This window comes from Nomascus leucogenys, chromosome 18 (genome assembly GCF_006542625.1).
Source record: "Nomascus leucogenys isolate Asia chromosome 18, Asia_NLE_v1, whole genome shotgun sequence".
NCBI lineage: Eukaryota > Metazoa > Chordata > Mammalia > Primates > Hylobatidae > Nomascus > Nomascus leucogenys.
In genome coordinates, this window is record NC_044398.1 from 58,905,172 (window position 1) to 58,929,857 (window position 24,686).

Below are 24,686 nucleotides of genomic sequence, written 5' to 3' on the forward strand. Positions count from 1 at the left end.
AGGAAAAGGGCCACTGGAATGTGAAGGATTAACATCCAAGATGTTGGGTTATAGGGTGACATTTTGATTTTTATCTCTGAAAAATAACCTTGATTGCAACCATATGAATGATTGTGGAAATGTTTTAAAAAATCAACATATGGGCTGAGTGCAGTGGCTCATGCCTGTAATCCTAGCATTTTGGGAGGCTGAGGCAGATAGATCTCCTGAGGTCAGGAGTTTGAGACCAGCCTGGCCAACATGGTGAAACCCCTTCTCTACTAAAAATGCAAAAATTCGCCGGGTGTGGTGGCAGATGCCTGTAATCCCAGCTACTTGGGAAGCTGAGGCAGGAGAATTGCTTGAACTCGGGAGGCAGGAGGTTGCAATGAGCCGAGATAGCACCATTGCACTCTAGCCTGGGTGAAAGAGTGAAACTCCATCTCAAAAACAAAAAACAAACAAAAAAAAATCAACAAATGGTTGGCTCGCCCCCATCCTTTGATGAAAAATAATTATATTTTGGATGACATAGCATCATTACCAAGCAATTGTTTTTGTAGGTTGTTCCTCACCTGATAATGGTGGATGTAGCCAGCTCTGCATTCCTCTCAGCCCAGTATCCTGGGAATGTGATTGCTTTCCTGGGTATGACCTACAACTGGATAAAAAAAGCTGTGCAGCTTCAGGTTAGTGCTGTGGTTGTTTGGAACTGTGTCCCTGAAAAAAGATTCATGAAAACCTTTTGTTTAGAAAGATGGAAAGTTAACTGCTTATGGTTTTGTATTTTTGAAATGGAAAAGAAGCAAATCACACTGTAAATATGAATAATATGAGTAATAACAATATAACTAGTAACCAGGCTTTTAAGGACTATTTCTATTCTTAATTAGCATCCAGCAAAGATTTGCCATAATATCAGATAGGATATTTTTAGTATATGAGAAAGTCATGACAAGAATAGTCTTAAAACACTTTGTAGTTAAGAGGCATTTAAGAAGTATTTGTTGATTGATTTGATTTTTATCTCTCTAGTGAATATAATCATAACACTGACAAATTCTGTCCTTTTTATGTCAAAATTCAATATAAAGTTGTATGCTTCAGCTATTTTTTTTGTCTTCTGATATTACCTCTCTTGCATCCTTCAACAGCCATGGAAATTCTAGATTTATACCAAATTGATTTAATATCTCCTGAAGGTTCATTATGTTTTTAACATGTAATGCTCATAATGCTGTCATGTAATGATGATCCTGTACACCTTGCCCTAGTGAAACCACAATACTGTTAACTTCTCAGGGCCTTCATTAATATAGCATAACCTAAATCCTTAAAATTATCAAGGGTCTTGCTATTAACTCAAATCATTGTGCCTCCCTTTGAGAAGTGCCCAGGCCAGGGAAAGTTACTTATTTGGACATGAAAGTATACAATCTACTAATATTAGTGTTTCAGTATGTGTGAATCAAGAAGATGTATAACCCTAAGACTTTCATCATTTAGCTATGGTGTTGGTTATTTAACACTGTCTCTTTCTGTAAGTAAGTAGCTTTTAAAAGCAAATACCTGGAGAGGGAAGAAGCCAGAGATGAAATTCTGGCAATATGTCACCTCCTGGAAGAGGACATCCTCTTGCCTGTCTTCACTTATACCACACTAGAGGGAAATTAAGAAAACAAGCACTGTAGAAATTGGGTAAAAAGGTACAGTGAGAGGGAAGAGTCAGAGATGCCTCTTAGTTTCTAAGGCACGTTTTAAATTCAGCCATATTTGAAATTTGGTTAACAGGACCACAACCATTTTTGCTGTTTGCCAATTCTCAAGATATTCGACACATGCATTTTGATGGAACAGACTATGGAACTCTGCTCAGCCAGCAGATGGGAATGGTTTATGCCCTAGATCATGACCCTGTGGAAAATAAGGTATGGTTTTATTACTTGAACAGATGTGGACATGCTTTAAGGACAGAGTAGAGGATTTTATCCTAACAAATGACCTGGCCTACTTGAAAATCCTCTGCTAATCTCTGAATGATTAGGCACAGAACAAGTTAAATATAGATATTGGAGTAACACTTGAGAAATTTTAAGGACTTTCTTGCCATCATAATGCTACCCTAGTCCTCGCTACGATTAGCCGTTTTATTGGAAATGATCACACAGGATTTTCAGTTTAGTTTCCTCTTTGGAGATGAGGATGGGAGACTAGCACAGTGCCATGCATATAGAAGGAGCTTCATAACCCGGTTTTTTATTACTTGCTGGTTGTGAGAGGAGTGGGAGGTTGAGTTTGGGGCATAGGAAGTATGGATTAGTAATTTGTGTTTTACATATGTCTTTTGGGGGAGGAGATTCAGTGACCTCTTAACCATGAAAATCAGGGAACGTAAGTTTTATAGCACACATGAGAATGGCAATCTAACTAATAACATTATTTACATAAACATTTTATATGAGTTTTGTGTGTAACTTAGAATTTCTGTGTCAGCTGGCCATTTGATCTCTAATTTCTTAGTTGTATCTGTGCTAGGTTGGAATGTGCTTGAAATGATGTTACAGTGTCTTTTGGAGATTAATCACCCAATAATGATAAATTTATATAGTTATTAATTACCCTGCATAATTATTTAGTTATTACTGTGTGGTACATTAATTCCTAGACTTTCAAACTTTGGGCTTTTGTTTCTTCCTGATTTGAAGCAGTCTGGTAAATGGCCAAAAGAAACAAAGTGAAGCAAATTGATTCTATATTTAATAGGTATGGATTGGTAGCCGAATAGAAGTATTTTTGCAAATTAAAGTTTTGCAATTGAACACTAGCAAACAATTCTTTCTTTTCCCTGACCTGAATCTATATGGTTTCATAGAACAGTTACAATAACAGAAAAAAATAATTAATAGAAAAAAGGTAGTTCAAGATTCATTTATTACCAAACTAGTTTTATTCCTGCAGAATCAATATTCTTACAACAAGTGAATATGGAGACCTAGAATGAATTTTAAGGCAGGTGGCTGGTTTTTGTTTCTTGGGTTAATTTTCTTATTTTCTTGCTACTCAAATTGTGATCTTTGAGCCAGCAGTGTCAACAACACCTGGAGATTATTAGAACTGCAGTCCTCCAGGTTCCACCCCGACCACTAAATCAGTATCTGCAGTTTAACAATATTCTCAGGTGATTCTTATGCACATTAGAGTTTGAGAAGCACAGTACCAGTGGAATGAAGTACCCCTATTTGTATTTATGAAACATAACCTTTTCTATTTCATTTAGAAAGAAGAGTAACCCATTATTTAACGACTTACCACTTTCTGAATAGTCTCATTATTGATTGTAAGTTTATGTACATATGTGTACTCACAGTTAAAATTCTACAGTGTTTTCATTAAATTATCAACTGACCCATAGCTTTTAAAATATATATATATATATTTTAAATTTTTATAGGTTTAGGGGTACAAGTACAGTTGTCTTACATGAATAGATTGTGTAGTGGTGAAGTCTGGGCTTTTAAGTTACCCATCACCTGAATAGTGAACATTGTTCCCATAGGTAGTATTTCATCTGTTACCCCCCTACACCCTCCCACCCTTACAGTCTCCAATGTCTGTTATTCCACTCTGTATGTCCATGTGTACCCATTGTTCAGCTCTCACATATAGTTGAGAAAATGCAATTTTTGGTTTTCTATTTGATTCATTTCACTTAGTATAATGCCTTTCAATTCCATCCATGTTGCTGCCCATAATGATTTCATTCTTTTTTATGAGCAGTATTCCATTGTATATATATGACACATTTTAAAAATCCACTCATCCATTGATGGACACTTAGATTGATTCCATGATTTTGCTATTATGAACAGTGCTGTGATAAACATACAAGTGCAGGTGTCTTTTTGATATAATACTTTCTTTTCCATCGGGTAGATAGCCAGTAGTGGGATTGCTGGATTAAAAAGTCATTCTATTTTTAGCTCTTGAGAAATCATCATACTTTTTCCCTAGAGGATTGCAAATTTACATTCTCACCAACAATGTATAAGAGTTGTTTTTTTCTTCACATCCATGCCAACATCTGTTGTTTTTTGACTTTTTAATAATAGTCATTCTGATGGGTGTAAGATGACATCTCATTGTGGTTTTGATTTTCATTTCTCTGATGACTAGTGATGTTAAGCATTTTTTCATATGTTTGTAGGCTGCTTGTATGTCTTCTTTTGAAAAATGTCTGTTTATGTCCTTTGCCCACTTTTTAATGGGGTTATTTGTTTTTTTCTTCTTGGGTTGTTTGAGTTCCTTATAGATTCTGGATATTAGCCCTTTGTGAACTGCATTGTTTGCAAGTATTTTCTCCCATACTGTAGGTTATCTGTTTACTCTGTTGATTATTTCTTTTGCTGTGCAGAAGCTTTGTCGTTTAATTAATTCCCATTTGTCTATCTTTGTTTTTGTTGCATTTCCTTTTGAGGGCTTAGTCATGATTTCTTTGCCTAGGCAAATGTCCAGAAGAGTTTCTTTTAGGTCTTCTTCTAGGATTTTTATAGTTTCAGGCTTACACCTACGTGTTTAATCCATCTTGAGTTAATTTTTTATATGGTGAGAGATAAGAGTCCAGTTTCATTCTACTGTTTATGGCACTCCAATTTCCCCAGCACAATTTATTGAATAAGATATCCTTTCCCCAACGTATATTTTTGTGGACTTTGTCAAAAATGAGTTGGATGTAGGCATATGACTTCTGGGTTCTCTATTCCATTCCATTGGTTTATGTGTCTGTTTTTATACTAGTACCATACTGTTTGGGTTACTACAGCCTTATAGTGTAAAGTCAGGTACTATGGTGCCTTCAGCTTTATTTCTTTTTGCTTAGGATTGTCTGTGCTCTTCAGGCTTATTTTTGGTTCCAAGTGAATTTTAGGATTGTTTTTTCTAATTCTGTGAAGAATGATAAGACTTGCATTGTATCTGTATATTGCTTTGGGTCATTTTTAAACAGTCTTATGGAAATTCTTGTACCTGTGTGATAGGCTGCATATAGACTGAAAAAGAACTTTGCATTGGCAAGAAATCTTCTGTTGAACAAGATGGATGAATTAAAATGAAATTACAGTCATGCATCACTAATGACAGGTGTGTCATTAGGCAATTTTGTCATTGTGCAAACATCGTAGAGTGCACTTACACAAACTTAGATAGTGTAAGCTACACTCACTTAAGCTATATGGTCTAGCTTCTTGCTCCTGGGCTACAAACCTGTGCGGATGTTACTATGCTGAATACTGTAAGCAGTATTGTAACACAATAGTAAAAATTTATGTATCTAAACATAGAAAAGGTACAGTAAAAAATATGGTATAAGAGATATTTTTAAATGATACACCTTTATAGGGCACTTACCATGAGTGAAGCTTGCAGAACTGGAAGTTGCACTGGATGAGTGAGTGAGTGGTGAATTAATGTGAAGGCTTAGGACATTACTGTACATTGCTGTAGACAAACACTGAACATTTAGGCTACACTAAACTTATAAAAAAAGTAATTTCACTATGACATTTTGAATGCTACAATGTCACTAGGTGATAGATATTTTTCAGTTCCATTATCATCTTATGGAATCACCATCGTATATGCAGTTTGTCGTCAACCGAAATGTTATTATGTGGCATCTGATTAAATATAAGGTTAGAGACTAAAGGAACTTTAGCAAATACCTAGTCTAACTTCCTCATTTTTACAGTTGAGAAAATTGAGGTTAAAGAATTTATCCAAAGCAATCAAGCAAATAAGTGACAAAACTGGGAACCAGTTTTGACCTGCAGTGACTAAGTGTCTCTTGACTTGCAGTGAAGTGGGGTGCTACAGACTGAGCCCAGCTTGTAGCCCTCATGAACTGCAAATCATTGCCCCCTTTCAGAAGCCATGGTAGTTCAAGCATGATGGCTATGTCATTGACCAATGATCAAGGCTTAATAAATTACCAATAGCAGTAGCAATATGTGCCAGATACATGGCTAAGGAGATCTGTCTATCTATCTATCTCTCTATCTATCATAGCAATACCAATAGCAATAGCAATATGTGCCAGATACATGGCTAAGGAGATATAAATATACATATATATTTATATCTATATACATCTATCTGTCTGTCTGCCTGTCTGTCTGTCTGTCTGTCTGTCTGTCTGTCTATCTATCTATCTATCTATCTATCTATCTATGTATCTATCTATGTATCTATGTATCTATCTACCTACCTACCTACCTACCTACCTACCTACCTACCTACCTAATAAGCATGATATTATTATCCTCATTTTACCGATGAGGAAACTAAGATTCTGAGACATTGAATAACTTGCTTAAGGTTACACGTATCTGGGAAGCATCCTAGTTCGAATTTAGTTGCAGGTGTGCCTATCTCCAAAGTCAAGCTCTTAACACCCTGTACAACCTAAAGACAAGTGCCATTTGTATACATTCCACATTAGTTTTTAAAAAAATCAGAAACGCCTGTGTTCTCTTTCGTAGATATACTTTGCCCATACAGCCCTGAAGTGGATAGAGAGAGCTAATATGGATGGTTCCCAGCGAGAAAGGCTTATTGAGGAAGGAGTAGATGTGCCAGAAGGTCTTGCTGTGGACTGGATTGGCCGTAGAGTCTATTGGACAGACAGAGGGTATGTTTTCTGCATCAGTTTTAAGCTGTGTGGGATGGGAGTGATGGGATAGGTAATACTCTTGGCTTCATCCTCCAATTTGAACACAGAAAAATGTTGCTGGGCATTTGGTTGGGATTGGAGAAAAGAGACCACCATTACGGTCCACACTCCCTCCACTTCCTCCTTTCATCAAGATTGCATCTGTGTGCGTGGGAGGATTTTGAAGACCAAGAAAGTAGCCTGTGTTAAGAACAGAAAACCGAACACCGCATGTTCTCACTCATAAGTGGGAGTTGAACAATGAGAACACATGGACAGAGGGAGGAGAACATCACACACCGGGGCCTTTCGGAGGGTGGGTGGCAAGGGGAGGGATAGCTTTAGGAGAAATACCTAATGTAGATGACGGGTTGATGGGTGTAGCAAACCACCATGGCACACGTATATCTATGTAACAAACCTGCACGTTCTGCACATGTATCCCAGAACTTAAAATATAAAAAAAAAAGTAGCCTGTGTTTTGGCAGTTCAGGCTTTTGTTATCAGGGAAACTCAAAACCTGTCTGAATATAGCAATAAGCATTCTTGGAGCATCTGCTATGGAAATAAGACTTTCTCCTAAGTCACATGGGAGATACAGAGGAGCCTAAGATATGCCCCATCTTTTCAGTCAGTTCTTAGTTTAGCTGGGGAGATAAGGTATATTTCCCCAGCAAAATAATTAATACAAATTCTTGGTCTAAATAGCAGTTCAAGAAATGTCATAGGGCCACACATAAATAATTGCCAAATAATAGGTGTACACTCCCAAAGGGAGCCGTCATGGAATGAACTTCGGCATGCAAGTGACAAATCTTGGACTAGAATGTTGACTCCCTGTTAAACAAGCATGAAGGAGGGAGGAGAACTTCAGCTGGAGTTGTGAGGAAAGTGCTTGAGATAAGGGGGATGCTCTTTGTTTCCCTATGTTGGGAAAAAACAGAACCAGAGCGCAGTTGTGAAACCCCACTCTCAGAGCTGCAGGAAGGGCTACTGTACTTGGTGTGTATGCAGCCTGCGTGAACCTCAGAACTGAATGGCAGGAAGCAGGAAGGAAGTGGCTGTATCCCTTATGTGTGCGAATGAGATCCCACTTCCTTACAGAACTGTAAGAGAAGCTGCTAACGATAGACCCCTCACAAAATCATATTAGAGATGCAATGTACTCTGAGATATATTCTCAGAGTAACCGAAAGCCAGAAAGTGAAATGGTGGCCATCCCGAACATCTGGTACCAATGCAACCAAGCAAAAGTAAAAGAAGGGAGAATGAGGGTTTAACCTCTGTGAAGTCAGCAGTTCCAACACAGAGGGAAAAGTCCCAGGGAATGGGTTTCTATGCTTGGGGTAGGCATTTTATGTCCCAGAATATCTCTTTTAATCAGGATAATCCATGGGAAACAGGTTTTTAAAAATCTGTTGGTGTGCTTTGGGAGGCAGAGGCGGGCAGATCACAAGGTCAGGAGATCGAGACCATCCTGGCTTACACGGTGAAACCCCGTCTCTACTAAAAATACAAAAAATTAGCCGGGCGGGTGGTGGGCGCCTGTAGTCCCAGCTGCTCGGGAGGCTGAGGCAGAATGGCGTGAACCCAGAAGGTGGAGCTTGCAGTGAGCAGAGATCGTGCCACTGCACTCCAGCCTGGGTGGCAGAGTGAGACTCTGTCTCAAAAAAAAGAAAAAATCTGTTGATGTGGTTATCTGTATGATATGGTTATCAGTTATCAATAATATGGCCATTTTACATCCAAGGTGAGCATATTTTCTTTCATTCATTCATTTGTTCATCTAATCATACCTTCATTTCTTTATTATTTGAGTATTTATTTACTGAATAATTGCAACGCACCAGATACTGTGCTTTATATCCATGACACTATTAAATCCCTAAAGGTAAGTTTTGTTATCTCCAATTTAAAGATTAAGAAAATTGATAATTGGAGAGGTAAAATAACTTTCCCAAGGTCAAGCAGTCAACAAGTACCATGTGGATCTGTAATTGGAACTCAAAGATGGCCATTTGCAAAGCATATTCTCTTAATAGTCATAGAGATGTACCACCACCCCAAACCAGTATGGATTTAACATATGGTTGACTCAGAGTCATGTGACAAATTAAAATCAACTTCAGTTGTAATAATTATAAAAATCATAATAATGACCTCCTCTGTGTTGAACCTACTTAAAAGAATATTTTAAATGTCAGCTGTGTATAATAACAGAGCTGTACATGGTTGTTCTCGGAAGGGTAAACGATGATCAAAATGGCAGATGTCAGCCACTCTCGGGTCCACTAAGGGTGCCAAGTCTTCTCATATTTCCCCACATTCACAAGGGACCTCTAATTTTAACAGGGTTTGATTAATAGTACCATGGTACCGACTGCAGAGGCAATGTGTTCAGGAGATAGACAGGCACCACTGTTTCCTGGAGAATCAGACCCTAAATTCCCCAGTTCATTGGCTTCAGTAATAACAAGCCTTTCTTAAGTCCTCCTGGCTCTAAAGGCAGCTGCTAAGAGAAAACCTTTAATTTGTCTGGAAATGAAAGGTTTATGGTTTGGAAACCTTGATATTACCTAGAAATTGGATGTAAATAACTGAGATTCCAATCTCATAATATTAGATCACATGGTAACTCTTAGCCAATCAAAAGAGGCAAAGTGTGATGCTTGCAGTTCCTTTTTGGCCTGGGAAAAGACAGATTCAAATTAACATCTAAATGTAGGAAGGAAGCACATTGAAAATTCCAATGGTAATGCTGTTATTTAGTATCAAGGAATACTGATTCCTAAAGTCAATTGCCTAGTAAAGAATCAAGAGGGTAAAAATATAAGCTATCTATTTACTCATTCTTTTGAGATAACAAAAACTAATCTGAGGTAAAAAAAAAAAAAAAATCACTCTTCTGGGGTTCTTGATGCTCTTACCCTAGAAGGAGGGTTTTTCTCTTGGAGGATCTCAGTGGCACTGGGACGATTAGATAATGGTTAGAGAGAGAAGGACACACCACTAGATTAAAGATGATGCTTGAACTCCCATGAACCCAAATATCCCTGCTGGTCTTTGGTTTCTCATTACCAACACTGGAGTTTGAGATTTGCTCTCTAGCTGAATCAAATAGAAGTATATTAGGTGAACACCTTGGGGGAGCTTTAAAAGTAAATTCCAGCAATCCTGCCTTGAGACAGCTGCACACTCAGGAGCTTATGTCATTCTTGTCTCATCACTTAATTCCTGCCCGAAACAGAATTTAGAGATGATGTCTCTCATCTCTAAGATGATTAGAGATCATCATGAGATCAGAATTGACAGTTTCGTCTCCCCTGGTCACAAGCAAGTGGCCTTAGAATTTCTTTCCTCCCACCAAGGGAAGAGGCACAGTGACAGTTGTGTCTGAGAACAGAACTTGACACATTAAGTTAAAAAATATCTTCCACCCAGCAGTATCCTTCCTATGACCACTTCATCTGGGAGTAAAATTATCTTTTTAAAGTGGCACTGGAGTAGAAATGGTTTCAAATTCTCCACTGCCTTTAGTTGGTAGTTTGCAAAGTGTTCCCAACCCAGCATAGGCACTGAGCCAGTTTTCACCTCTCTTCTGCATACTGCCTGTGAATAAGGCTCTGTGCATAGAGCCCTGTGCATAGAGTCCTGTTCCCTACACAGTACCTAGAAAATAGTTGGTGAACCAGCCACCGGAGAAGGTCTCCTTAGCATTTTGTAAAACCAGGAGCAGGGAATGGCCCTACCTTGTGTTTCTAGGTAGGCTTGTTTCATGCAGACATTGCCCTGAAGAGCAAGGTGAGAGGCCTTTAACAGATGTTTATTGAATGAATTATATATATTCTGGTTTGCAGCAGGGAAACAGGGAAAGCAGGCAGTACATGGGGAAAGGGAGGCTCTTCTTAGCCCTCTTTATATCCCCTCTGCCTGTGGTCTCGCCTGCTCCAAGAAGCTGCTGATCGTCCCTTGTTTGCTCCTGAAGGGGGCAGGGATGCTATAGAGTCATGTTTAGCATTTAAATCCATCCAGTTTTCTCCATTTCTTCTGCTACTGTTTTATCTCCTCACTGTCATCTCCTGCCTGCCTCACCCTTTCACACTAAAGCCACAGCAAACTTTCTAAAGTGCAAGTATAACTGCCCCACATTCTTTAGGTCCACTACTTTAGAACTTGTATATGTACATTCCCTTGCTTAGGGTACTCTTTCCATCCCCAGCCACCTTTGCCTGGCTGCCTGCTTCTCATCTTCGTTTGTTATCATCTCCAGGAATCCTTCTCCGATCCCTGCTTGGCTGGGCTACCCACCCTGTCACCCTCCCTGAGTCTTCCAATTACATTCTTTACATCCTTCTTCTCAGCATGTGCTTTCATGTGCTGTGTTATAATCCCCTCTCTCTCTTTCTCCTCTTACTTCCCCCAACCTCTCCTCCTTCCCTTTCCCTCCACCTTTTCTTCCCCTCCCCGTCCAGTCCACCTAACCCTTTCTCTTCCCCTCCCACTTCTGCCTCCCTCTCCCTCTGCCTCCCTCTCCCTCTGTTCCTGTTGAACTATGAGCTCTATAAGGACAGAGACAGGGCTTTATTTACTGTTGTATCTCCAATGCTTAGACCAATCCCTGGCACACAATTGGTGCTCAGTAAATATTTGTTTGACAAATAAATAGAAAAATCAGGAAATAAGAATTTTCTACCCTGCCAGATTCCATTGGGTTATTTAATGTAAAGATTAGCAAGTAATATTTCAGTACCATTGGCCCTGTTTATCTACAGGCTCCACATCTGAGGATTCTACCAACTTTAGATCAAAAATATTCAAAAACTAAATTCAATTAAAAATAAGAATACAGTCATAAAAATAATATAAATAAAACCAATAACTTAAAACTATATTTACATAGCATTTACATTACATTAGGTATAAGTAATCTAGAGATGATTTAAAGTATACAGGAAAATGTACATAGATTGTATCCAAATACTGTGCCATTTTATATCAGGGAATTGAGCATCCTCGGAGAGTTCTGGTACCAATCCCCCACAGATGCCGAGGGACAATTGTACTCCCATTTGTCTTAGAATTAAGTGGAAGAAAATTAAAGCCATTGTAGATCTCCACCTACTATCTTTGTGCTGGCTTGTCTCCCTCCTCTTCATGATCCCATGAGGCTAACAGTCTCTTTGCTTCTAGCTTCCATTGGTTTCAGCAGGAGATTGGAAGTTATAAAGAGAATGTCCTCACCCAGCCACTGACACAATCCTTTTACCTTGTCCTGTCATTGTGTATTTTCATTACCTGGAATAAATATTGGGATGCTAATTAAAAGTGTTTAAAAATATAAAATCTATGGGCTTATTGCTGCTACTTTGTGGGTGGGGGAGAGAGAAAGTAAGAGAGAGAGAGAGGGAAACAGAAATAGGAGCTGGTTTAGAATGCCTATCTTTGCATTTCAGAAAGAGGAGAAAGGAGTATTTTTGTTTGAAAAGTAAAGTTGTTATAACAAACTCCCTTATTTTGCACATATTTTAGGAAATCTCTGATTGGAAGGAGTGATTTAAATGGAAAACGTTCCAAAATAATCACTAAGGAGAACATCTCTCAACCACGAGGAATTGCTGTTCATCCAATGGCCAAGTAGGTATTTGTAAAAATAAGGCACTGCTCTGCAGAGGTCATGTGACAGTTCATGGTTGATATGCTAGTGTCCAAAACCAGAAACCAAGAAAATCCATGCAATTTGTTCAAATCTTCAGCATGAATTCCTCATGCTTTTAATGTCTTGATTTTCTATTCTTGTATAATAATTTTATTGTTAATATGCTCTTTTAAATAAATTCAATTTGTTTTTGAAAGAAAAATGCACTGTAATTCATTAACTGACTAGACTCAAGCTCATTCATCTATTTTCTTTAAAAATTTGCATTGTTGTTTACTGAGCAGAGAAGGATATTTGGATTATATGACTTATGGATTCTATTTAGAAAAATCATAAGATATAGGTCATTCCTAGATTTTAGATGACAGAAAACGGAAATTGTGAAAGGTTAGAAGACTATGCTGTTAATTGTGAGTTAGTGACACATTTTTGTTTACAGATTAGAGATTTAAGGACAATAAAGGATTTCTTCCTAGTTGTTAAAAAACAAAGATAAAAACCAACCCTATTTTATTTACACTGGAAATTTCACAATGATTTATGGGAGGTAATATATTGATAGTAGTTGATAATTGATTTGGAGCCAGCCAAATGATTAAAACTGTGAGAATGTAACCATTTCTAAATAGGCCAATAAAAAAATATAAACCATATTGACTTCAAAAAAAATGTGCCCAGCACCTGATTTATAGAAGTTGAAATTAACTGAGTTAATAGAGTACGTTGCATAAAACTGGGTAACAGATAAATACGATCTTTCCTTTATGTTGTAGTTTTACAAATGCAGTGAATTTTACATATGCATAACAGAAGAACAGGCTAGCAAGATTTCATTGCCTTTTTGCAGTACAAAATGCTAATTCAAGAATATTTTACTCAAGCCTATTTACTCATGACTATTTGATTAGTCATATATTGCAATTTTTAAACTAATTTCTTTTTTAATCTAATGATCTGAGCTTTAATTCAACATTTCTTTTTGAAGATGCTTTACATAGACAAGTTAATTGCTCTGTGTTTCAAAATTATTTGCCCAACATACAGCGCTATCTCTTCTGTATTCCCTAGTGTACCACTTTAGTATATCATGAAGTAATTTACATTGATATTTTCAATGATGAAAGAATAGAATAATTTATTTCATGCAGATATTATTTGTTGTGTGCTTTCTTGATTAAAGGAGATTATTCTGGACTGATACAGGGATTAATCCACGAATTGAAAGTTCTTCCCTCCAAGGCCTTGGCCGACTGGTTATAGCCAGCTCTGATCTAATCTGGCCCAGTGGAATAACGATTGACTTCTTAACTGACAAGTTGTATTGGTGTGATGCCAAGCAGTCTGTGATTGAAATGGCCAATCTGGATGGTTCAAAACGCCAAAGACTTACCCAGAATGATGTAGGTGAGGCTTTGGGATGGGTGATTTCTTCATCTTGACTGAGTGTTTATGAGTGTTAAATACAAAATATGTTCACACACACACACACATACCACTTAGCTGTATGGGTGAATATGGAATAGAGACAGACTTCTCCAGGGAATCATGAGCTGCAAGGCTTACCTTAACATTGGAATACTGGGTAAAAAATAGTGTTGCATAATCATTTCTCTTTCCAAGAAGTCCCCAAATCAGAATGAAAATATTAAAATTTTCTAAACTCCTTTAGGAATAAGAACTTGGTTCAGCTGTTTTCATTTCTTATGTTTTAGACAAGTTGTTTCACAACAGTGATATTGTAGGCACTTTTAGGCATGAATGAATGTCAGTTGATGACATGTGCAAAGATTAATATAGTTTCCTCCCCTATTATTTTCAGATTTTACATGGGGTGTCATATATTTTCATAAATATCTTTAAAACATTGTAGCTCATGCCAGCTGTTAAAGGAAGTACAAAATGGCTATGAAATAGGCAGTGGGAAATTGATTTTGACTCCAGGAATGTACAAAGACAGTATTTAAACTGGGCCTTGTGGTAAATAGATGATGACAAAAGATTATAAGGCTACAAAAATTGGTCTTTGTATGTTAGTACTGCCAGGATATGTTGACTAAACTTAAACTCTGAATTTAGTAGAGGGGCACTGAATGGTCTTGCACATAGAATGTATATGTTAAGATTGGCACCTCTGGATAGCTGCTTAGGTAAAGTATAGGAGTTCGATTGGAATTTGGAGAGAAGGAAATCTGTTAGAAGCCTACAGTGGCTGTCCAGGCAACAACCAGTGATGGCCTGAGTTTGAACATTGTCATTTAAAAATGGAATGAAGGATTATGGTATTAAAAATTATGTGCATAAAAAATTAAGAGGATTTTGTAACAGATTGCATATAGAAAATGAGAGCCAGGGAAGTGTTGAAGATGCTTTGGAGAGTTAGAAATTGGTTGGGAAGATGAAAAAACATGGTTTCTGTCATTTAGGAAGAAACTAACAAACTAATAATCTGTATAAGATACCTATTTTGCCCATTCTCTTTGGCTCCAGATAAGTATAATTTAAAATTTTATGTATTTCTAAGATTCTCTAAAAATTAAAGATACACTTCACAATAAGTGATATGCTTATGCACAACCTTAGACTTTATCATCCATTTACTTCAGGGGTATTTATTGACACATCACAGGAGCTGAAGATACAGTAGAGGGTAAAACAAATATGATATCTGTAAAGCCAAGGAATCTAGTGCAGAACACATACAGTATTTAAAAAAAAATCATCCAGGCTGGGCATGGTGACTCACACCTGTAATCCCAGCACTTTGGGAGGCCAAGGTGGGAGGATCACTAGAGCCCAGGAGTTCGAGTCCAGCCTGGCCAACATGGCGAAACTCTGTCTCCACTAAAAATACAAAAATTAGCTAGGTGTGGTGGTGAGTGCCTGTAAACCCTCTGCCACTCAGGAGGCTGAGGTGAAAAGATCGCTTGAGCCTGGGAGGTTGAGGCTGTAGTGAGCCATGATTGTGCAACTGTACTCCAGCCTGGGTGACAGAGTGAGACCGTCTCAAAAAAACAAAAACCAAAAAATACATCACCTAAATATATGTAAAATTGTATCTTTGACATAAAAAGGTAGAAAGGAATTTGAAAATTTCTAACCAGAATGTGATGACACCATATTTTAAACCAAAAAGCATAGCAGATACTTTGTGTATCATTTATATTGCTACTATATTATATGACTAATACAACTGACTATTGAAGGCCATTATCAAATAATTTTATATTAAATTATGTAAGTAACATTCCCATTATTACAGTGCCATCTACTGGTATATATGTGGTGGCTTCCCAGCTACCAGTTCAGGATTTCTGAGTGGATGTTACGTGCTGTTACCACAAAAATGATAACTGAGGTAATGCATTTGTTAATTGGCTAGATTCAGCCATTCCACAATGTATATATATTTTAAAACATCATGTTGTACACAATAAAAACATATAATATTGTTTGTACATTAAAAATGTATTTTAAAAGGTTGAAGATATTCTTAATTTAAAATGCAATTAATTGTGGTTCTTCTGTAAACAAAAAATAAGAAAGATTATGTCTAGTGTGGGGCATTTGTTTAAACTATAGCTAATTCTAACATGTGCTTTAACATGGATTAATTCCTGAGGACGTTATGTCAAGTGAAATAAACTAGTCACAAAAAGACACATACTGTACAATTCCAATTATTTGAGGTATCTAGAGTAGCCAAATTCATAGGAAAAGAAAAGAGAATGGTGGTTTCCAGGGGATGTGGGAGAGGAAATGAGAAGTTGTTTAATGGACATAGAGTTTCAGTTTTGCAAGATGAAAAAATTCTGGAGATTGGTTGTACAACAATGTGCGAATGTACTTAACACTACTGAACTTAGAAATGGTTGAGATGTTAACTTTTCTGTTACACTTTTTCACCATGATAAAAAAGAACTATAGCTATGTTAAAAATTCCCTTGCTGTACTTAAGGCTTTAATTTGGGACAAAGGGCCAGAGACTAGAATGAATCTTAATGATCCTGATCAACAATGATAAGTGGAGACTCATTGTAACCGGAACAAGTTATTTGAGTTTTCCACCAGTAGGGGAAGACATTCATTCTAATCTGTCAAATCCATTGCTCGTTTACAAAAAGAGTGGTCTGTGGGAATGTGAGTAGCCTTGATTAAAACATCCAACTTGAGCCTCCTTAGCTTTAGTCTCTAACCACCTGAGATAGTATGTTAAAACATTCCCTTGCGTATTCAATATTTGAATGCCTTCTCAGAGCAGTTCCAGTGGCACAGAGAGGTAGGTTTGGTGAAGGTGGGCTCAGAAAGATGCCCACTTACTGTTAGTAGGAGGCATGAAAATGGAGGCAGCAGATAATAAATGACTCTTTCAAAAACTTGGCTAAAAAGGGAAGGAAAGAGACGAAGATGAGCTAGAGGGGTCACGGGGATGAGGAAATGAAGATGGGAGAGAGGATATAGTAGACGGAGGGAACAAAGCTAGTGGAATGAAGAGAGGGAAGATGTAAGAGAAAGGGGTGATTGTTGATGGATCCAGGCCCTAGAGAAGGCAGGAAGGGTGACATCAGGGGCACAGGTCAATATTAAATAAGGAGAGAGGGGAAAGAAGGTGGGGGACTAATGCAGGCAAATGTGTTGGTGGAGATGGGAATGTGGGGAGACTCTTATACAATTACCTCAAATTTTGAAAAATCCTTACAACAACCTGTGAATTTGATCTACCGCTTATTACTGCTGCTCAAAAGAGTAGGAACCTAAGGCAAAGAGTGGTAAGATAGTTACTCGAGTAACTAAATTTAGTCTATAAATAGTGACAGATGTACTAAACAAGGAAAATTCCACCTTTGCCTCCTTCATGGTGCTAGGAAGACAATCAGCCCACATTCTCCCACTCTGCAAGTGCTGGGTGATAGTGGGCCTTGCTGGGACCTCATGCCACTATGTTCCCATTCTAAGGTGATGTTCCCTTCTCATGTGGGCTCTCCTTGAGGCAGGTGTGTAAGTCGATTGCTCACTCATAACTTGCTGAGTAGCTAAAGAGTTGATTTAGTGTAGGAATATTGTGTAAATTTCAAGCCTTGTCCTTTCGTAAATAGCCATTGCAAAGACAAAGAAGGTGTATTTAACAAACCTGAATTGTTTCCAGGTCACCCATTTGCTGTAGCCGTGTTTGAGGATTATGTGTGGTTCTCAGATTGGGCTATGCCGTCAGTAATGAGAGTAAACAAGAGGACTGGCAAAGATAGAGTACGTCTCCAAGGCAGCATGCTGAAGCCCTCATCACTGGTTGTGGTTCATCCATTGGCAAAACCAGGTACATACTGGAGATGTTACATAGTCTTTCCTTGGCTGGAATCTGCAACTGTTTTAATTGTTTAATGTCATGCAGTTGGGGTGGAGGTGGAGGGGATTTTGTAACTTTCACTAACTGTCTAGATGTTAAGATTTTCTAAGATTTAGGTTTGTTTAAGACAATCTGGTAGTTTGGTAATTGGGGCTTTATCTCTCCAATTTCATCTCTTTTCTTGAACAACTTTTACTTACCTGCTGCATTTCAAAGAGCCTTGGGTTGAGGCAGGCAATTTAGACACCTGCAGTGGAAGCTTCTGTCAACACTTGGACCTTTCCATACTCCTGAGGAGTGAGCAAATGGAAAAGGCATTTCACATTTTATAGTAGCTCTTCTTTCTGAATTGCTCTTTGTCAGTTTGACTAGATGATGAGTCAGGAAATAAGAATCACATTTGACTAAAGAGCTTCTTGAAAAAAGTGCTGGCTATACTCAGTACCAATAAGGTAATAACGTTCTGGGCTTATCTTAGAATCAGTGGCTCCTTGGGGGAACTCTTCTGAAATAGCTATTGATATACCCTCTGTTTAGATACACTGTGTTTCTCTCCCTAAAAGCTGTAGCTCCCTAAAAGCAAGCTGCAGACTTGCATTAATGGGATCCTTTTCATCTTCAAACCCACTTGTGAATTTGTTTCTTTTCTCTACTAGGAGCAGATCCCTGCTTATATCAAAACGGAGGCTGTGAACATATTTGCAAAGAGAGGCTTGGAACTGCTTGGTGTTCGTGTCGTGAAGGTTTTATGAAAGCCTCAGATGGGAAAACGTGTCTGGCTCTGGATGGTCATCAGCTGTTGGCAGGTAATATAATAAATTATGTGGCAAATTACCTAACCTTGGCTCAGAAATACAGCTGTACATCAATCTCTATGCTTTTGCTGATTTTGAATATTTTGGATGTTAACTGTTTTTAGGAATGCTAAGAATTTGTTTATTTGTTCTCTTCTGCTGAGTTTTGAGTTCCTTGTTACAGGCAAAATTCAATTGACTTCTAGTGACAACAGTCTTAAGCTCCAAGCCCTCCACCTCCGCATTTATAGTGGAGTGGGTCCCAGGCTTGGAAATAAATGTCAAAATGTTATCACCTCACAAAAATGTTCAGCGATACGTTGTTTAGAAGTTTTATGTCCTCAATTTTAGAGGTAGTAGTATATGATCTCTTATCACATGACAAGTCTTAATAAGAAAATCAAAGTTCTTTATAAAAAATAACTTCAGGATATCAAACAAATGTGGAAAATCCAGCCTGAGAAGGCGTGTGATGTACTTTTTTACAAACTAGATATGACTTTGAGGAAGAGGAAGAGTAAACTAAGTGTGAGGTATAACCAGTAGTACTTATTTGCCTCCCTTGAATGTGCACCCAAACAATCTGGGCATCTGTGGATTCATCCCTTGATATCTTTCTAGCAGAAATATACCAAAGATAATTTACATTTTATTAAATTTTTTAAAAATTTATATTTATCTGGTAGGCATGGTGTAAATATAAGTAAAGTGACAGATTGATGAAAAATAAACAAAACAAAAGTTATGCAATGAAAAAAAGAGGCTAGTTTCAGCTCACAATTCAAAATTTACTTAGTTTTTCCTCTAGCTAACCATCATAACTTTAGTATGCACTGAAAGAATTTATATGTATTTCTTATGTTATTACATAGAGTGTTAAAAAGCTGTGTAGTCAATGGTCAAGAGTTTTAAAAATTAATAATTCTTATTGATTCACAACAATCTTCTTATGAAACTGGGTTTTATTTTTATTTTTTGAGACAGGGTCTCCCTCTGTTGCCCAGGCTGGAGTACAGTAGCCATGGACCAGAATTGGATACTTTGGATTTTCAGAACTTTCTATTAATTGTTGCCTTAGATCAACAGTTCTCAAACCTCTTGGTTTCAGGACCCCTTTACACTCTTAAAAATTATTGAGAACCTCAAAGAATTTTTATGTATGTCTATCAATATTTATATGAAAATTTACAACATGATTTGAAAAATATCTATTGACGTTACAATAAATTTATTATCTATTAATACACATTTTATTAAAATAACTGAAATAAGTATATTTTCCAAAGCAAAAAATATGTAGTGAGAAGAGTGACATTGTTTTACATTGATATCTTGAGTGTCTGTCTTAGTAGAGGGCAGCCAGATTCTCATATCTACATCTATGTTAAATCTGTTATCATATGTTGTCTTGCTTGAAGTCTGCGAACAAAGTCTGGCCTCACACACACATAGAGTTGGAAAAGGGCTATTATAATAGCCCTTTGAGGTGCCTTTTTTGGGTATTATTCTTTTGACACTATACCAAAACTGGACAGACAGTAGCTTCCTAAAGCTTAGTTGCAATGTGGAATCTGACATTGGCAACAATTATTGTCAGCTGTGTTCCTTGAGGTGATAGGCTCACTTCATTTATTTTTGAGGAAAAGTGAATGTTTGCTATGTACCCAAGTCTTAATAGCACAGTTTTCCTGTGCTATTAAACCATTTTTTTCAAGTAAAATAATGTGCAATGGAAAAAGAGGCTAGTTTCAGCTCACAATTCAAAAATTACTTATGTTTTTCCTCTAGCTAACCATCATAACTTTAGTATGCACTGAAAGAATTTATATGTACTTCTTATGTTATTACATAGAGTGTTAAAAAGCTGTGTAGTCAATGGTCAAGAGTTTTAAAAATTAATAATTCTTATTGATTCACAACAATCTTCTTGTGAAACTGGGTTTTATTTTTATTTTTTGAGACAGGGTCTCCCTCTGTTGCTCAGGCTGGAGTACAGTGGCATGATCATGGCTCACTGCAGCCTTGGCTCCACCCGGGCTCAAATAGCTGGGAACCCACCTTAGCTTCCTAGTAGCTGGGACCACAGGCATGCACCACCATGCCTGGCTAATTTATTTTTATTTTTACTTAATTTATTTAAATTATTAATTATTAATGTATTTAAATTATTATTTTATTTTATTTTATTTTTATTTTTTGTAGAGACAAGGTCATGCTATGTTGCCTAGGCTGGTCTTGAACTTCTGGCCTCAAGTGGTCTTCCCACCTTGGCCTCCCAAAGTGCTGGGATTACAGGTGTAAGCTACCCTGCCCAGCCAATTTTTTTTTCTTTTTCTTTTTCTTTTTATTTTTTTGAGACAGGGTCTTTCTCTGTCACCCAGGCTGGAGTGCAGTGGCATGATCTCAGCTCACTGCAACCTCTGCCTCTAGCGTTCAAGAGATTCTCCTGCCTCGGCCTCCCGAGTAGCCAGGATTATAGGCGTGCACCGTCATGCCCAGCTGATTTTTGTATTTTTAGTAGAGACAGGGTTTCACCATGTTGGCCAGGCTGGTCTCAAACTCTTGGCCTCATGTGATCCACCCCCCTTGGCCTCCCAAAGTGCTGTGATTACAGGCACGAGCCACTGTGCCCGGCCTTTTTTCTTTTCTTTCCTTTCTTCTTCTTTTTTTTTTTAATATGAGTGTGTGGCAGTGAAGAGCTCAGCTACTGGTAGAGTTTTCTGTCATTTTCTTTTTTCATACTAAGACACCAGCAGTTACCCACATTCCTTTAGCCATATCAGTACAAATGTAAACATGGTGGAAAAAGGCAATTAACTTTATGGTATTATTATGAAAAGAGTTATGACTAGGGACGTTCTGAAGGAAGATCCCAGGGTTCTGTGGATCACAGTTTAGAAAACTGCTGTCTTACAGAATCCATTTCTCCCCTGTTCTGAGAGTGGGGAGTGCATGAATCTTATGCCTGTATTAAATCATGACTTTTTAATGTCCTTTCATATTATAAGATGTGGGTAAAATCAGGCTAAAATAAGCATGAAAGCAGCATAAAGGAGGAAGAATGTGTATGGAAGACAAGTTGGGGAGATCATTTATTTTGTCCTTAAGAACTGTGGGCTGTGATTATGTCTCTGAGGATTTTGGTATTTTACTCTTGTTTGTTTGCCAGTACCTGAAAGAGTCCTATCTTTCTTCCATACTGGTTCCTTATCCCCCAAATCATTAAGTGCTCAGTGAAAATGAGAGGGTGTGGGATAGCAGGGTGAGGTTTACTAAGTTACCAAGACCCTGACAGTTTTTCTGAATCATCTTACTGTAAGAATGAGTCTGAACTCACAACCAATGAATAGTTATAAACATAAATGAAATCAAACTTTTTTTTTTGAAACAGAAAAGCTAAATTTAATTGCATCTATTGACCTTCAATAGGTGGTGAAGTTGATCTAAAGAACCAAGTAACACCATTGGACATCTTGTCCGAGACTAGAGTGTCAGAAGATAACATTACAGAATCTCAACAAATGCTAGTGGCTGAAATCATGGTGTCAGGTATGAATAACTAGTTCTCCAATATACCTTTGGTTCCAACAGTTTCCATCCTACCAATGAGAAATTTTGAATTACCTTTCTAACTTAATATTGGCTAAGTTCTACACAAGGCTAATGAAGCCAAACCTTGGACTCAAGTCTGTCTCTTCTGAATGATGTGCCTGAGAAAGATGGCTGCATATTAGTCTGGACATAAACAGGACATCTTGAGAGTCTTTGGATGTGAGTTTTTGTTCTGTGAAGAAACAAAGTAACTTGGAAACAAAAGTAAAACATAGGACAACATATTTGAATGTATTTCCATCCACCCCTGATATTTTTGGTATTTGGTCCCCCTTGCTGTTTTTCCATTAGCCTGAAAAGTTGATAGTAATTGATAAGCAAATATGGGTTGAGCACTTCAATTGTTGCAGAAAGTCCACAAACAGCAAATGTTGGAATTCTTTTCTTCTGTATTGCACGTTTGTCACTAAAATGCCAAATCGTGTGTTCAGTATGTAATGACTTTAGGGAACCTAAGTCTTTCTTGTTCCATATTCACTCAGGATGTCAGTGGTTTTTCCAGCTGGGTTCAGCTCATCCCTAGAGCTTCTGCAAACCCCATCCTTTCACTTTAGGTCACTGCCCTTCAAGCAGTGCAATTTGACTTTGAAACATTTTATTTATTTGTGTTATTAAGTAACACTTTAACAAGATGTATGTGGCAAAAAAAAGGAAAAGATTTCAAAACTCCACATTAGGACATTTGAGATGCTTTACCCAACTTTTGTGGTCTGCAAACTACTTTGTTGATGTACGTGGCTCTGGGTACCTCTTACCTCATCTTATCAGTGTGATTTTTTTATAAGATATAAATAAGGAGGTTCATAATTTTAGTAATAACAATAACATTTTCAGAGAACATTAGATTATATATACAGTCATCCCTCTATATCCACAGGGGATTGATTCCAGGATTCCTGAGTATATCAAAATGTGCACATATGCAAGTCCCAAAGTCACCCCATGGAACCCAGGTATACAAAACATCAGGCATCCGTGGAGGCAGGTTTCACATCCCACCAATATTACTGATCTGTGTTCAGTTGAAAAAAATCCAGGTATAAGTGGACCTGTGCAGTTCAAACCCGTGTTGTTCAAGGGTCAACTGTAATCTCTAATTTGATCCTCATTACAGATCGGTTCACAGATGTGAAAGCTGAGAGACTGAGATCTATTAAGTTAGTGACTTGACCAAAGGTTTTTGAAAATTATGACCAAATAATTAACTCATGTGAAAATAAGACGTTCTGGAAAACTTCATTAACATTAGGAATATTGTGTGTTCAGCAATTTATTTGGCATACACTGTGCTAAGTGCTGGGGATACCAAGATGAGCTAAATACCATCCCAGTCCTCAAGGCCACAGTTAGTTGTGGAGACAAACAGCATGATAGAATAAAATACTTTAAACCAATGTTAGTGATGTAGAGAACCTTTGCAAAGTCACCAGGAATCCCTAGAGATTCATAGAGCATATTTTGAAAGACTAATGGTTGAGGGACTGAAAGACTAAGATAAATGACAGATGGGTGGGAATGGGGGAGTGATTAAGTGATCAAGGATTTGTGAATTTGGCTTAATACCTGGAGCCTAGTGCAGAATAGAGGGAGCTGATTGTCCTGGTGAAAAACCCTTCATCTTTCCATACCTGGATTTTGTTCTGTGTTGTCCTAGCTTGTGAAGTCTTACTTCCACCTAAGTCAGGCTCGGGGGTCTAATTTCTGTTTCAGAGTGAGATTTCACATCAGCAAAGTGTCTATGGCTAAAAGACAATGTGAAAACTCCACATTAGGATTTTAGAGTATAATCTAAAATTCTTAACATGGCCTGTTGGGCCCTGTATGAAACAACCTTTAGATATCTCCCCAGCCTCAACAAGGGCTTACTAGTCCTCTTGCCTTCGGCTTTCTGTGGTCTGCTTCCCTCACCCTGGCCTTGTTTCTAACAGACACGGACATGTGCGCTAGTTGTTTTCTCAGCCCATGGTGTGTTTCTTAGCCCTTCAAAGTCCTGTGTGTCCTTCGCCCTCTGGCTCAGAAAGCCTTTCCTAGTTCCTGACCGGGCTAGGGCTGCCTATTACAGCTCTCTTAGAACCTCACTTCTGCCCCTTGATCATACTCATCACACTTGTACTTCAATAACTAATTATGCAAAACAGCAGAGCCCTTGTCAATAGCAGAGACCTATTCTTCACCACTGTATTTTTGCCTCTCAGGAAGGCCCAATACGTAGTAGGTACTTTCAAATGAATTATATTAGTTTTACTAACAGGACCTAGAGTCTCTTCTAGTGTGATAAGGTTCATTCTTATTTAAATTATCACAATATCTTTCTTTGTCATCCTTATTTAAATATGTATCAAAGAGTGATCAAATATTTGATTAAATATCTTGATCAAAGGGTTTTTTTTTTAAGGTCACTTTTTATTCTAGTCCTTAGAACCATCATGAAAAATAGACCTGGCAAAAATTGTCACTGCTGTTTTAGAGAAGAGGAATGTGAACACAGGCATTTATTTCTTCCAGAGCTTCTTTGTGGTAGAAACAACAACAACAACTTTGGCTGTAGCCTGTCCCGCCTACAACTGCATAACTATTGCTTTTCATTACGCACAGCTGCCT

General features: G+C 37.8%; 1 protein-coding gene across 4 annotated transcripts in view; it reads left to right on the forward strand.

Annotated features, from left to right (window-relative positions):
• EGF (epidermal growth factor) overlaps positions 1 to 24,686 on the forward strand; it is a 102,691-nt gene that overhangs the window by 50,583 nt on the left and 27,422 nt on the right. For all 4 annotated transcript variants that reach the window (XM_030798013.1, XM_003269351.4, XM_003269352.4 and 1 more), the window contains 8 exons: positions 543 to 668; positions 1,771 to 1,907; positions 6,513 to 6,661; positions 12,212 to 12,316; positions 13,519 to 13,742; positions 17,482 to 17,649; positions 18,336 to 18,485; positions 21,903 to 22,022. In XM_030798013.1, the coding sequence (XP_030653873.1) occupies positions 543 to 668; positions 1,771 to 1,907; positions 6,513 to 6,661; positions 12,212 to 12,316; positions 13,519 to 13,742; positions 17,482 to 17,649; positions 18,336 to 18,485; positions 21,903 to 22,022 (1,179 nt within the window). The remainder of the gene's footprint in view (positions 1 to 542; positions 669 to 1,770; positions 1,908 to 6,512; positions 6,662 to 12,211; positions 12,317 to 13,518; positions 13,743 to 17,481; positions 17,650 to 18,335; positions 18,486 to 21,902; positions 22,023 to 24,686) is intronic.